Source organism: Haliotis cracherodii, unplaced genomic scaffold (genome assembly GCF_022045235.1).
Source record: "Haliotis cracherodii isolate W230 unplaced genomic scaffold, xgHalCrac1.p SCAF_21, whole genome shotgun sequence".
In the NCBI taxonomy this organism is placed as follows: domain Eukaryota; kingdom Metazoa; phylum Mollusca; class Gastropoda; order Lepetellida; family Haliotidae; genus Haliotis; species Haliotis cracherodii.
Window position 1 is genome coordinate 11,264,630 of NW_027266277.1, and position 16,564 is coordinate 11,281,193.

A 16,564-nucleotide genomic window follows, 5' to 3' on the forward strand; every position below is an offset into this window, starting at 1 on the left:
TGTCGTACATAAACATTTCAGGTTGTCAGCTTAAACCACAAAATTTATCTTTCAACTCTGTTTATTACACCAAAATAATATTCTAATAAGAGCCCCATATTTCTAATTTTGAGAGCGCCCTGGGCGCTTATTACGTCGAAAACGGTACACAGTAGACACAATTAATGGATAACAACTTCTTTAATACTGTAAAGGTGACGTTTATCCTTAGTCTTGCTTGACAACGGTAAAAGGATCTGTACCGAAACGTCGCCTTTGCCGTATTAAAGTTGTTATCCATAAATTGTCTACTTTGTCATTCGTCAACTTCAAAGTAATGCCTATCAAACAATACATTTATTCATATATAGTGTATGGTGATGCTTATCTTGGACAAGGTTTCATTACATGTGTCAGCTCTACCAGCAGCAGCAGCAGCAGCATCTGACAATGATAACTGTATTGTGTAACAAAAGACAAGTGTATCAGGACAGCTCTAAAGAACGATGAAAACTGTCTGATTATCCTGATGAAATCCAACCAGTTCAGTGTTTGAAATGGCTGTGTATAAATGGTTGTTATGATTATCACTCAAGGTCTTGCTATTTGACCAGTACTGACCATTTGGTGGGCCAAGGAACAGACTGTTGAATGTAGACCATACATGGAATATAGGTCAGTGGTCAGATGGACTGCAATACTTTATGCAGAGTTGTTCCTTTTGTCAAGTCCCAATATTTACTATATATACCGTTAAATGTGGCATAAACTTGACTCACATAACTACAATAAATGGATACCCAATAACTGCTTTATCAAGCAACTGTTTTCTTCACAGGTTTAATAATGATATGAGATGGTCAGGTCTTCTTGTCAAGACTTCGTCCAGAAATCTTGTTTGTCAGTGTCATTGCATGGAATGAGTGCCCCTTTTTGAAAATGGGTCCCTGTGGACACAGATCTCTTGCTTCATTCCTGTGTGGTCAGCGAGATCCTATCGGCCATTTTTCTGGCTCTTGTTAGTCATTTCCGTGCTGGTCTTGAAGTGGTACGGTTTGTTGGACCCGTAGAAAGGGTTTATTTATTATGTACATAATAAACTTTAGAATGGATAATGTTGGTTTGTTGTCTTTATTACAATACAACCATATCAAGACATATCATGTCAGCTGACAGATCCTTTTACAGTTGTTATCCTTAAAGTATAATATTCAGAAACATGGTGGAGCCTGTATGAGCTTACTCCACAGAACTGTTGCTGAGCTACGACTTACTTACTTAAAAGACGTTCAGAAAACACAACAAACAGATTGTTTATTTCAAGAATTTATTCACAGTGGATACACCTGACTAATAGGAAAACTGATCATTGAATACTCAGAACATTTCCAACTTCACTTTACAATGGTAAAAGAAAAGAAAATATTTGGAACAATGAAAAGAATAATTAGGGTTTTTTTTGTAGGGCACCAAGCACGCTTTTCTTTGTCTCGATGACATTTTTTTCAAAAATATATTGCAAAAATATATTTATCATATTAATAAGTAATACAATATCATTGATAAATGGAATTGTAATGCAAATGCAATATAGATTTTCTCCCAGCAAAATTAACTATAATTTACACTAAAATATATGAATGGTAAACTTCTACAATATGAAAACAAGGTCAGTGTTTAGATCCCATGGCTACAATGCTGTGGTAAAACATGGTACAGTGAGGTACATGACAATTGCCCACTTCTTGAACAGTAGCTCGGTATCTAGAATATGTTTATCCTTGTCCTGTAGCATGGCATGTTACTGTGGGAACAGACCGAGATGCATTACACACCTACGTTCTATTTCCATGATATGTGAGACAAATGTAGATCTGTTGAAGCAACAAAAACATTTTCGAAGTCCTTCAATTCTATACCTGCTTGTGAACTGAAAAGTAACATCAAAAAAGGAAACTGCCAGATTTTTGAAAATATTCACCGAGTCCTATGCTGCCACTAGGATAATGCAAAAGTGTATTGCATGAGTCCACTGCTTTCTGTGAGCCATGTGATTCACTGTACCACATTTTGCCTTGTTTCACATGATTCACTGGACCACGTTTTATCTTGTTTCATGTGATTCACTGTACCACATTTTGCCATGTTTTATGATTCACTGTACCATGTTTTATCTTGTTTTATGTACCACGTGCCTTGTTTCTTGTTACTGTACCATTTTTTGCCTTGTATCATGTGATTCACTGAACTGTGTATCCTACTAGGTAGTTTACTGTTAGAGGTCTGCAAGAGGTGAGACACTGATATATGTAGACTGAAAAGAAACTGGAGGGATTGTACTATGATTTACCTGTCAAGGCCACAAATACAAGACAAAAAGGTCTAGAAAAATGCAGAAACTAAAGAAAGTAAAGAAAAATAGTAAGATGAAGAGTGTTCCAGCTGACCAATGGATGGAGTTCAGTCAAGGAGTTGACTGAGAAGGGCTTGCTTCCTCGCTCTAGAGTCTGTGGCAAGTCTACAATTGGCACCCTGCATAAAAATTCATATATTGTCTGTCAAAGTGAGACAAGGCAAACATTTTCTTTCTTTTTTTTTAGTCATAAATTCATCCAGGTGGGGCAGTACAGTTGGAGGCAGGCTTTTTTTTAATTGGACACCAAAGCTGTAGTTAACTTTTAGACATTCTTATTTACTAGATATGAAATGCAGTATTTCTATGGATTCTAATTTCGTCCTTTTTTGTCGACCATTAATGAGATTGTCGCTCAGCAGAAAGTAACATTCTTTTTTTTCCCACTTTTCAAAAGTTAGAGCAGGTTGATCCATGATTTAAACAATAAAATAAAGCAGGTCTAAGCAGTTTGTGACTGAAGTAAATTAGGCCTTTCAATTCTTATCAGTTGGTTTACAAATTTTTGAGCTTAAATTCAAAGCAGGTGGTTGACAAAAACATTTTTCATAATTTGAACTTTCAGATTAGTACTGCTACTAATGAATGAAAAACATGTAGGTCACACTATCAAAGAAGAACAGTTGTGAGACGATACTGAAAGATAATTAACTGGGTATTTTATTTGTTAGAATAAAGATTTGTATACATATTATTCACTATTTCTTACGAACAGTGGTGATAAAATCTCACGTTATTTTCATTTCACCTAATTGTAAATAGAACCCCCCCTACCCACCACCAAAAAAAAAGAAAATTATCAAAAGTAATTTTATTCTATTTCTTATTTCAGTGGAAAATGTCACTAAATTTTGTTAAGGCCTTATTAAGCTGGATTTTGCAGACGGTATTGTGTCAATTGTTGAAACAAGCCCATCTTTTTCCATGTTAAGGGTTGACTGGTCTAAAATAACATTCAAAAAATTGTTTTCCCTTGTAAGTGATTTTTTTTTTAAAGGTGTTTGTACAAACATGATATTAAAACTGTTACAGTCACCTATCACATCAAAATTAGAGCTTTTACTCCGATACGGTACCCCTCTGTGTGAAGATGAGAGGACACCTCCATAGAAGGTCCTGTCCATAGAAGGAACCCTGTACTTGGACCACCCAATATAAACGAGCGAGTGAGTATATGATTATGGTTTTACGCCGCTTTTAGCATTATTCCAGCAATATCATGCTGGGGGACACCAGGAAAGGGCTTCACACAGTGTACCCATGTCTGCAATCGAACCTGGGTCATTGGCATGACAAGCAAACGTTTTAACCACAAGGCTCCCCCACCGCCCCTCCCATGTAAAGGAAGGATGCATGGGTTCTTGAGCCTATCAACTTTCTAAAATGATTAGGCTTCATTTCTTGACCACCTTGATTTGGAAATTTAGCCACAGAACACAAATATACTCTCGACAGTACACCCTATTGGGTGATAGTGCCAAGGCACTGAGAAGCAACGGATGAATAGATTATCCTAACAATTCATTATTGTGCAATTACAACTCCACGATCATATTCCTTTTCAGGAGATACAGGGATCAGATTGCTTCACTGAATGTACAGATAATTTAGAGGCCTCGAAGCTGATTTCACCTAATGTGAAGTGAGTGAGTATGCTTTTAGCAATATTCCAGGGCGACACAAGAAAGGGGCTTCAAACATTGTACTCATGTCGGGAATCGAACCCGGGTCTTCAGCATGACAAGCGAACGCTTTAACCACTAGGCTACCCGACAGCCCCTCCTAAAGTGAAGAATGACATTGGATCACAGTAAAATATCTGTATTTAATGCAATTGTGAACTGTAGCTCTTATATGCAGTGATAATACATTCTTGTCAGTAATATAATATAGACAAAATTACTGTCAAAACAGCAGATGAATTAGTGGCCTAATATTTGTTTATGTAACTTAAATAAGACGGGGGGGGGGGGGGAAGGTGGCATTGGACCTAGTGGAACCTCACAAGGCCTAAGGGAGGTAAATGATAGACAACATGGAACACATGATAAAAGCACTCCAAAATAAACATATTGAATGCTAGATATGAACACAAAACATTCAACTAAGCACACTAAAAGATATGTTGAATTCATTGACAAAAGAAGCTCGAATTAAGTTCTGGTAAACAAAACTGTTTACCTCATACTTCACACCATCTATGCATGTCATCTCTGTTGATAAAGACTAAGGAATATATATATTTTTATAGGTGTTCTCAATTTTTAGCAGCATTTAGACAAGCAATATGTTATTTGGTAAAATATGGAAATAAAATAATGATAAGCTGGTATCGAGAGCAATTGATTTGCAAAATTAAGTTTTTTATTGTCAAAATAAACTATTTCAATTAGATATTTACAAAAACATTAAATTTAAGTTGCAAGGTGTGGGAAATTAGGGCCACCTATCACATTGCTAATACACAGACATATGTTTTCAGGAACTGTCATGGCATGCTTTCACAAAAATATAATACCTCTGGAATCTCAATATAAAAGATGAACTTGAAAATTTTGATCCCAGTTTATCTGATGTGGAAAACAAGTTGTCTAGGATATGAAACCAAATGATCAATGTTGCTTTGGTAATCGGAAAATTGACATAAATCAAACTCAAATTAAAAGTTTTCACACAAATTCCTCAAAGGGAATGAATGAGTGCAGTCATCTTTCAACACCAATCATCTGTCAGATCAGTTTGGTACTGGCTGATAGCTAATCTATGAAGACATACAGGAAACTGGCGCAAAGTTCACCGATGGATCCAGGACTTCCCAAAGGAGGGGCTAAAATTATGAATTCATAACTTCAATGGCGGTGTGTGTTCAAATTATGAAATCTTGAGAAAATCTGGGTCAAAATTTATAACATATCTAAATAATAAAGGTATCATACATTTCATGTCCCTGGGGTCCATGTGATCTTTTTCAAATAACAATCCACAACTGGAACCCTATGCCCTCTCCCCACCCTGGATCCCCCACACAAACCAGCTTGCATTTAAAGTGCTAGACCAACAGGTCCCAGTTTCACAAAGCCAATAGTTTAACATAGACAGTTGTAGAAACGATGATCACACTGTGAAACAGGGCTGTGTGTCTATGGTACTTTAAGTCACTATCATAAATACACAAACTCGGAAGATATAAATCTACATAGCTTAACATAAAGACAAAGAAAGGCATTAAGTGATGACAGTCATGCCAGGATAGAAGTATTTGTATATCTAACTGAATCAATGATTATCCAGGGTATAATATCTCCATTCTCTCATAAATACTCTCATAAATACTCTCCACCCATTCTATCATACCTTCTTTTTGCGTCCAATTCAAATAACAACAGTAACGATACCAATCAAATTGAATTACACTCGTGCAAGGACAATTCTGTGGAAAGTTATTGAAAAGAGATATCAAGATGGTGAAATCACTTCCAATACAAAGCTAAGGTGGTGAACGAGTCAAGGGTATTTATCAGAACAGAATGGACCATATTTCCCTTGACAATCAAGGATGGTCTAACCTACCAGTCTCCCTGAATGTCCAGTTATAGCCTGGAGGTACAGTGTTGCATCTGATGTGATTCTTGTTTGATACCTCTTGGTAAACATTGGCTCCTTAATCTTCCTTTTCAACTTGAACAAATTCTAGTAGAGTGAGTGAGTGAGTATGGTTTTATGCCACTCTTAGCAATATTCCACCAATATCAGCGCGGGGGACACACATTGTACCCATTTGGGGAATCAAACACAGGTCTTCGGCTTGACGAGCGAAGAGCTTCAACCCCTAGGCTACCCACTGCCCCAATTCCAATAGAAGTTCAAGAAGCATCCTTATAACCAAAAATTGTGAGGTGTATTTATGAGAACATGCAGACTGTAAACACCACCATTGGAATTGCTGGTGCCAAACAGTGACTAAATTTTAAAGAAGCTCCAAAGATAAATACTGCAGGTTTTTGTTGTTAATTGGTAGGTGGACCAAGTAAGTCACAAATGTGGTCGTAAATAGGGGTAAAAGGGCATTGACAAATCCTTTCTTTCAGTCGTGTTTTATCAATATGTCCTTCATGACAACCTAGCCATTGATCTCACAGTTTCTTCTTGATCAGTAAAGCAAATATTTTTCTTGAAAGGTCTTAGATAATTTTGAGCATGCTCATCTCTGAACCTTGCACAATCAATGAAAATATTCATCACAAAGGAAACACCATTGTTTTTACCAAGTTTTTTTTCTTTTCACAATTCAAACCAAACTTACTGCATATATTATCCCACCTGATTAAAATTTTGCATGATTCAGTTCCTTCTTGCATTGCTGGTGGTTCTCCAATGTTATTAACTGACACTGCACAAAGTCTTGATAAATAAGCATCAACTTCACCACAAAGGTCTCCAGATGCAACACTGGCGACGTCTCCCTGGCTCCAGGGATGCCAGCAATGTTAGCATGTCAATGTCAATGTCAATGTCCTGTCTATCTAAGTGCAAAAATTTTGACCCATCAACCAAGAATTGTATAATATAAAAAGCAAGAATCCACTATTATTGAATATGTATATCTATTTTGAAAAATGTTTCTACTATCTACTATGCACTACGTGTCAAATTGAGAACTGAGAATATTTCAAATATACTGCCATATCTAACAGTGAATAACTATCCTAGCTAGGCTTGCTGATGTTGCATCTTCTGAATGAACTATTCAGTGAGTTCCAACCTCAGGTCGTATTTTGCTCCATATTTCGTTTACAAAAAGCTTTCCAACATTAAAATGTAAGCGTTGTCATCAGGATATATGCAGGAATAATTTGTGATGGGTCAGAATCTTAAATAGGTACCAAGCTACTATGATTCAAATTCGAACACAAGTTGTGTCAATCTAATAGTAACCATGGATATACAATCACCACGGTAACCATATAAAATTAAATAATCAACCAACAGGTAAAAATGCATCTAACATTTCTTAAATAAATTTTCTCACAAAAAACAACAACTAACTCCCAAACATATTCACTCATCAACTGTAGATCACCCATATGTACACACCATTATCTGTACCTCGTAACAGGTAGAAACTTCAAAACAACAACTATTATTATACTGAAGCATTGTACACAACTGCTGGCACAAGACACACATGTGTGATTATGTGGTGGTCAAGCACACTTCACTCAAGCTGTGGAAACATGACCGTGTTCTAGATGCGACCTGATCACTACAAATAACGGCATCCAGGAATGGCCATCCAGATCTCACCTGCTCATAATACTGATAACAAAATGTTTACAAGGTTAGAAAAATGAATTTATTTTTTTGGGCCTCAAAAAAGATCTGCTACTGTTGCTACATAATGGTAACAGAGGTATTCCTCGCAGAAATTTTCTTTTTTAATTTTACCAGTTTTAGACAATCACGTTATTTTTGAAGCCTGTTTCCTTTATGTCTTTGGTCCTAGGAGACTGAACTTGACATCACCTTAGTAAAATCTCCATTGAGGACAAGAATAGGAGGTTTCATGCACTGTACCCATGTTTGGATGCAACCACTTGGCTATATCTCTGAGAATGACGTCCCTAGGCCCAAATAATCATGGCATTAACTCCTGTTTGCATAAGTTATCCTTATATAAACATACCCTGCAACCAGCTTGTTGCCATGGTTAAAAGTTCAGATAATTCACATTAGGTGACACGTTTTAGAAAAACTGTCACAAATTGATTACCAATGCCGAGGATGCCAACAATGTCACTCACAGCAGCAGGATTATCAGTAACTTGAACTCTTCTTTGAAAAGAAGACACTTTACTGTTCTGGAAATCTTCCTTGCTCATAACTGCAATAGTACGAGACCAATAGTTTTCATTATGAAAAAAACCCTCTGCCCTGACTTCAATGTCTACTGATAAAAGTGAGTGAGTACGGTTTTACACTACTTTTGGCCATACTATAGCAGTAAGACAGTTGGGGACAGCAGAAAAATGTACCCATGTGGGAATCAAACCCAGGCCTTTGGTACGGTGAACGTATGCTTTAACCACTAGGCTACCCCACCACCCCATACTGACAACAACAAATCTGTATTCAATATTTGCATATGACTATGAAAGTCCCCAGCTTCATAGAGCTTCCGAAAACACGGCCATGCTTCCATTCTAACTGAAAGTGTATTACCTCACCTCAGCACAAAAGTGACAGTTTGCTTGTAAATTCATTACACATCATTACCATGGCAAAGTAAAACACTATTGTGCTGATATTTAACGCTCACATGTTAGAAATACACCCATTATATTATTTCATGAAATGGTAATGTTACAAAAAGATTGCTATCATATTCTCATCCTAGCTGTTCCTTATGTACATGTTTCTCTCCACATGCTTGTGATATGGAAAAGTTGTCAAGCATTGCATGAAGATACTGACCACAATGCAGCCAAGCATACATACACACATGGAAATATACAGATACAAATGTCAGTAAACACTCACACTTGCAAACACACACCCTGTACACACATGCAATTACCCACAAGCATACACTTATTTCACCTAACCGACTGATAAGTTTCTTCCATTAATCTCTTATCAAAGCAGAGGCACTTGGCAAAAAAATTACTAAAACACTTTCAAAGTTTCTAGTCAGGGATGCAACTTGACATAACACACTAACTAGCTCTAATAGTAATAATATGTAAGGACACCCCTTAAAAGCCTGAATCTCTACTTGTCTTTGGGATCTCTTTAACATCAGACAAAAAGACTTGGCTAGTAGGCTTGTATCGCTGCTTGTGCTAAGATTGATTGGCCTCTAGTGATATACTTTTACCAGGACGCTGTTGCACCAAAATCATTGTAAATATTGTAACTCCTATGCTTCAACACTGATTTAGAATATTGCAACAACAACCTTGTACAATCTGCCCTTGAAGTCATCTAAATTCTTCAATAATATGCAATTTCTTATCTAGTCCAATTAACATTTGAGTCCACTTGTCCAAACTTGTCTTTAATCATATTTTGTTAGTACATTTTAATGTTATCATATGGCTTTTTATTAGCTGATCTTACAAGACAGAACAGAATTTTACTTGACTCGGCTTCGGACTATTGGCTAAAGTTGCAGACTGTAGCATATGTGTGCAATTGCAACAACTTGCTTAGATGTAATGTGCCTGTATCTATCATCTTTGTGAGTCCCATACAGAATCTAAGATGTGTTTACTGGTTCAATTAGACTTGAAGTAGAATGAGCACTGTTGGTGCCATCAATGTATTACCAGTATATATCTCAAACAATTCAACTGAGTTGCATTGTGAGTTACAGTTAATTACTTGCTTTGATTATAGGGTATTATATACAGAGTTATATTTCATGGGAAGAATCACATTTTGAAAATAATATCCTGACATGCCTACAACGATTTGTATTAATGAAATTTCATCAACCACTACACGTCAGTTCAAGTCCTAAGTAAATTATTTCACTGCTAAATGACATTCTCTGATCGATATGACTGTGATAGTAACGCAGTGGGAATGTCTTACAAAGTGACACAGTCTCATCTCAAGCAAACACTCACACTCTCTCTATGCTACAAGATTATTTGTACAAAAACATCACAGCAAACCACCCTAGGTGTCTTTCTTTTCCTCAGACCTGAAACACAAAGAGACACAGTTGAGGCAGGTACATACACAGACACCAGTCTTACAGATACTGTTTCAAATAGTTTCCTGGCTGTTGGGACGTGATAAGGATGTACTGATCGACCAAACTATCCAAGAACACCATTATTGTCAATTCATAACATCCACAGTTAACAGATTTGTTTTTAATGCCACAATCAGCAATATTCCAGCTATATGATGGCAGCCTGTAAGTAATCAAATCTGGACCAGACAATCCAGTGATTGATATTCTGAGCTAAGACAAACAATCAACAAAGCCATCCAATCAATAATGTCGCCTCTTATGACAAGCACTGTTTGCGGGGGACCCATATTCCTACCATGATTCCGAATTGAATAACTCATGGAAGTCAAATAACCCTACTGTACATGAACTGTGCGCGAACCATAACTTTGCCTGACACTGAAGCAATGTGTACAGCAGACACCACAAGACTAGGGCACATGTTGCACATAATGTTAAACAAGAAACATAAAATAGTGCCATGGCACTGTAGCTCACCTGATTTGTTTTTGAATAAATACTGAAGACAAAACTAACATCAAACAATAGTTATCATTGTGTACAATTTTCCATAATCAGAATATTATGTGTACTTTGCATACTTATCCTGCATAACATACTACACGTTATTCTTACTACCAAAGTCCTAACTGGAAATGAATGACAATTTGTCAGTGTCTTCAGTAACTCTTTTGCCCAAAATGTCCACGTCTTCTACGGACACATCCCGGAGGTAATGGCTCGCGAGGATAGTGGTAGTACTGAAAAAGCACACCTGCATGATGGACTGGATCAAACAGTTTCTGTGGAGATCCATGGTTGAGGACAGGGCCTGTAACTCCTTATGATACCCATCAACCCGGTATTGTGGATAGCTTCCAGGCTTGAGTGACAGCGCAGACAGTATTGATGGCGGACAGGTATGTAGACACCCTTAAGGTGTTTCTTCGTCCTTAGGTGAAGCAAGTAAGTACGGCTCTCCTTGAGTAACCTTGGAGGTTAGCGGCTTCTGCATATGACCCAGGCATGAAGTTGGAACTACTCTGGGGATGGATGGAGTCGGTGGCTTTGAGGGTCCTGCAGTAGATTGGACCACTCTGGAAGTTTTAGTGCTGGTTCCCCGGCGACGTGTAATAAGTCCAGGAACCAGGTCCTTGCCGATCACCCGGAGCAGCAGCGCTGGTGGGGGTATTGCGTAGGCTCTGAGACCTTCCCAGTCTAAGACAATGGCATCAACAGTCCAGCACTGAGGGTTCGGCATTGGAGACATGAACGTTGGCAACTGCGTGTTGCGTCTTGTGGCAAACAGGTAAAAGTTTGGCTGCCCCAAAAGCTGGCCCAGTAGACAGAAGCACTCCAGTTGCAGCTTCCACTATGTTGGGGATGGGCGGTCCGGCCTGGCATCGGCCAGGACATTTCTACATCCTAGGATGTTTCTTGTTCTGGCAAGAATGCTGTCTATTAGATGGTAAAAACAGAACATCTGGTTCAAATTGGAGCTTGAGAGGGCTGTTGTGTTGTCCGTTGCAATCAGCAGCTTGGCATTGATGAGCCCAATACTGTACTGCCAGGATGATGGCTTCCAGTTCCAAGTTGTTGATGTGCCAGTGCTTTAGTTCTGGAGACAACAGCCCTGAGGCTGTCTGGTCCAAGAAGTGGGCTCCCCATCCCTGGAGTGAGGTGTTGACAAACAGGTGAAAGTACGCTTTGAACAAGCACACACCATTTAAGGTGTTCGATGGGATTAGCCACCCGTTGAGGTATTGGCGAAGGCAGTCTTGCAACGTGATAAAAATTCGATCTTCCTGGCTCTGTAGATAAGGTGCCAGAAACAGTTATAGGGGCTTGATATTGAGCCTCCTCCTGGTCGTGAGGTCCTGTGCAACTGTGAGAAAGCTGAGTAGCAATTGCCACTGATGAACAGATTGAGGGCTGGCTAGTGTCATCTGGACATATGTGACAATCTTGAACCATCGATCTGGTGGAAGGTGCAAGAGGCCACTGGTGGTATCGATCAGTGTTACTTCCAACTTCTCGGAGTTGAGTGGAACAAGCGCATTGAGAAATACTGTTGAGAAATGAGCTGTTGTCTCTCTAGGTGGTTCATGAGGTAGTCGTCTATGTATGGCATCAAGCCAATCCATCTCAGGTGTAGGTAGGAAACCATCGGCTTTTTAACGTGAGTGAACAACCACGGGGCTGTTGAAAATGCCAAATGGGACAATGGCCATTTGGTAATGGTGGTTGTTGAAGACGAATCTTGGGTTTGTTTGTTTGTTGTTTAACACAGCACGTAGCAATATTACAGCTATATGACAGCGGTCTGTAAATAACTGAATCTGGACCAGTCAGTCGAGTATTTGACATCATGAACATCAATCTACGCAATTGGGATACAGTGACATGTATCAACCAAGTCAGCGACAACCAATCCCGTTTGTCACCTCTTATGGCAAGAATGGGTTGCTGAAAACCTATTCTCTACCTGGATCTTCACAGGCAACAAATCTCAGGTATTTCCTGTGTGCCTGATAGATAGGGACATGGAGGTAGGCGTCTTGGATGTCTAGGGAGATGACATAGTTGCATGGAGTGATAGACTGATGTAACAGTGGAAGCATTGTTATCCTGAATTATGGTGGAATTTCTGGAATTGACTGAACACCCTCATGTTTTGAATCACGCATTGTTTCTCTGAATTTTCTTGGGGACCAAAACACGGGGGTCAGCTGTTGTGGGTCCAGTTCCTTTATAGCCTCCTTATTCAGAAGGTTAGGCATGTCTTCCCTACCACGAGTGACCATAAGTTGGGATAGATCTTCCACTTCTAGATTTCTGGTCGTGTTCATCCAAGCCATTAGTGGACATAACTGTAGTCTCCCTCTGTAGTTTAGATCTTGAAGTATTCAATAACGGACAAACAGGTCACTACATAAGCTCACTTGACTTACAGTCAGGAGAGCAAAAACTAGCAACTACACCATAAAGCGGCTGTATATATTCAGTAGTGAATATGAGACTTTTCAGTGTAAAGAGTATCATATATAACTATCAAAAATAAGAAGTAAATTGCATACTATTACAGCATGATTGTAATAATTTAAGTACACATGTGAATTATATGCACCACCTATTTTGTTCAGGTAAAATTTAGTTTCAGGTAAGAATGCTTTTTTAGTTTTAGTGCACAGTAAAACATTTCCTAGTTTTGCATCAGGTTATGTCTTGGCTGAAGTGAGCAGGAGAGAAGTTGTGATCCCTTGCAGACAGAATTAAGGTATCCCAATACATCTTCATGTTTTCTCCTATATTGTTTGCACTGTAAAATGGTTCAACATCAAAATATGTAAGAAACCTAACAACAGTGGCAGACATTACTAGGAGTGAAAAACAAGTATAGTATCCTGATGACAGAGATTCTTTTTGCCCACAATCATTTCACTTCACATGTTGCTACACAATAATCTTTACAACACAACATGTATAAATGACTAAAAGATTTAACATGAACACTGTAAGTAAGGTTATGCTTAAGAACAAACTCCTAATCCTAGTACTTACATGTGAGTATTTTGGATTCCATTAACAGCTCGTTTCCGTGGCAATACAAATTTCTTGAGCAAAAAGTAGACAACAGGCCATCCAAGGAAGACAACATGACCAATGTAGTATATTGATGCATAGACCTGCCAAAGACATTTGGATGGTTAGGACAAACTATTTAAAATGGTAAATTAAATTTGAATAATAAGAAACATCCTAAACTATATAATCACCCATAAAGATATTGAAACAATTCCGTCCTACCAAAATTTGTGCAATGTTATTGCCCCATATTTTCAGGACATTCCCAATCAAAATAGGGAGTTCAGTCTAGTGCAGTAGCTTGCCAGATGACTATGGGGGAAAACCCAAACATGATGCAGACTTTTACTGTTTTGTTGAAACTCACAATCACATTTGAACATCATCAGGAAATCTGGGAACAATCAATCAATGGATCCAGCCTTGAATACAAGTTACTAAGAGACATAACTCAACACTGGAAATCACACTACCTTTGCCCATGCCACTATCCCCTGGGGTTCATAATTTATGTAATAATAATATGTATTTGTTTACAAATCATACACAATAAAACACATAACACAAATACACAAAATCACTTTCCGGGCTGGACATTCTGCTTTGAGCTGAAATGTGTAAGACCCAGGTTCCCACAGGACTACCCCGATCCGTGGTTATATATTGTTTAACGACAATAACAAAGAAACTCCATGGTTACACTACAAGTTGCTAATGTTCACATTTCTTTCTGACTATCCCCACATTTCTGACTTTTATATGTAAAGATAAAGACATACAGTTTTTTTCCAAGTCTCTGTTAAAACAATGCCCAATCGGACATTTTGTACCAAACTCTTGAGATCTCTTGAGATGACAAATACTTGCCTTAGTCCATTTGGGTACAGTGAGAAGGCCAAAGCCAACAAGGGCGTAGGAGAGAGAGAAAGTGGTGATGATTTTGCTGACGCCCCACAAGACAATCTTGATGCTTGGTTGTTGCACCAAGCTCTTCAACTGGGGGCTCGCATCTACCAGACTCCCAAGCTACAACAGAAAACACACACTTAAACTAATCTGCACTTGATATGCAGTTAAAACAAGAAACATTTCAACAAGAAGGTATAGGGAATCAGAGTATTCCCCTTATTTATATACTTATCCTGACAAAACAGAATGCAATATTCCTTCTTGCTTCAATCATAGAACAGTGTTGAACAATATAGAACTTTCACCCGAACACACCAAACCAACCACTTCGCTCCCAGCATGCTCCTGAACAACTCAACAACCTTTTCATACAATCGCACACAGACGGGTAACAAGTCCAAATCTATGAGAGGATGGATGGGCAGTCATGAACTGTTGTGTCAGGCTAAGTTATAAATAAGGGGAATACACCTGACTCCCAACAGTATGCAAGTATCCCACAGTTGGATGGTGGGTTGGATCACCTGCATATTCCCTTTAGCAATTGTGTCCGGGCCAGAGCATGGACTAGACTCAGACTGTCACTTCGTCTTTAACCCATGGGTGTGTTTGACTTCAGTAGTCCCGAAACATGTCACCTCCTAACTATGATAGGCTGGGTCAGTAAATATGTTGCAACTGGAGGTACTCGGAATATTGGGAACTGTTGTTACCCTCAAGATACTAAGTACCCTTGGTACTGAGTTAAGAAAATCATTTGCATATTGCATGGCATAAGGTCATTCGAAATATTGATCTAAATTTGCTAATTCCTGTTGGCACCACAGCTGCTACCAAGACAAGATGATGATGCCACCGTTACCTGATTCTGTGTGTTGGTCATGAAGAACTCCAGCATGAAGCACATGTAGTAGCCAGTGTGAAGACCATGCCAGACAGCCAGGTATAGCAGAGTCACGCCCTGAGACACAAACTTGTTGCCCAGAAACCTTAACCGCTTGAATATGTATCTGAAGAGAAAGTACTTTTTTTAATTACCGTATTCATTGCTAATGTCTACTGTAGCCATATGACAACTTATTAGAATGGAACTATCTACTGTCAATTATTTTGATCAGCTACTTGTGAGAGTGAATTTGGAGATAAACAAGTTGCTTTTTCAGATTTGCAGATGTTACTGAGTATTTTATGTCCAGCTATCTTATTCGAGTGTTAGACAGAGGTTCAAAATTTCTGGTATCGAATACTCATCACCCACAAATCTAAAAACACAAACGGTGTATCAACACTGTTAATACAAAAGACACCACTAATTTTCTGTAGAAACTCCCTCTATGTGACTTCTCACTGTTATGAGACACATTTTGGAAATGAGGAAGAAAAATTCTTATCAAGAAAAGTAGGTAGGTATCTGGAATGAGACTTACTTGGACATCCACATGTTAGTGTTGATATTGAAGGACTGTATCATCTGGTGGAATGTGACAGCACTCTCCAGCTTAGTGAGATTAACATTGGTACATCCATCCCACTGGGCCTTCCCGTTCTCATCTTTCCCATTGTAGCTCAGACCAGATATTATAATGCTGCCTTCCTGAAAACATCAACACATCGTGAAATACCACATCACATAAAACAATTCCGAGACATATTGTCCCCAACAGCTATTAAACAATATTCATCATTGTGTATAATTCTAGGAACACTACTTCTATTACATCCTAGCCAGGAAAGAAGTGACATTTTCCAGCCTCGCAGATGAATAATGTATTGTGTGATTGAGAGTTAAAACAGGAATTAATAGCTATGATGTAATAGAGGTGAAGTATTTAAAGGAATTATTGCTTTTAAGAAATTCATACATAAGAAAAAACCAGACACCTAAATAACCTACAGTGTACTTGTCAAGTCCTCGTCTCCAATAATTGAACCTCAAA

General features: G+C 38.4%; 1 protein-coding gene across 1 annotated transcript in view; it reads right to left on the bottom strand.

Moving 5' to 3' along the window:
• Positions 1–1,305: 1,305 nt before the first annotated feature.
• The window catches only part of LOC139470816 (lysophospholipid acyltransferase 5-like), a 43,862-nt gene continuing 28,603 nt past the window's right edge, over positions 1,306–16,564 (bottom strand). The window contains exons 9-13 of the mRNA XM_071253111.1: positions 16,055–16,221; positions 15,490–15,637; positions 14,586–14,744; positions 13,695–13,819; positions 1,306–10,097 (exon numbers count right to left, since the gene is read on the bottom strand). Coding sequence (XP_071109212.1) covers positions 10,073–10,097; positions 13,695–13,819; positions 14,586–14,744; positions 15,490–15,637; positions 16,055–16,221 — 624 coding nt within the window. The 3' untranslated portion in view covers positions 1,306–10,072. The remainder of the gene's footprint in view (positions 10,098–13,694; positions 13,820–14,585; positions 14,745–15,489; positions 15,638–16,054; positions 16,222–16,564) is intronic.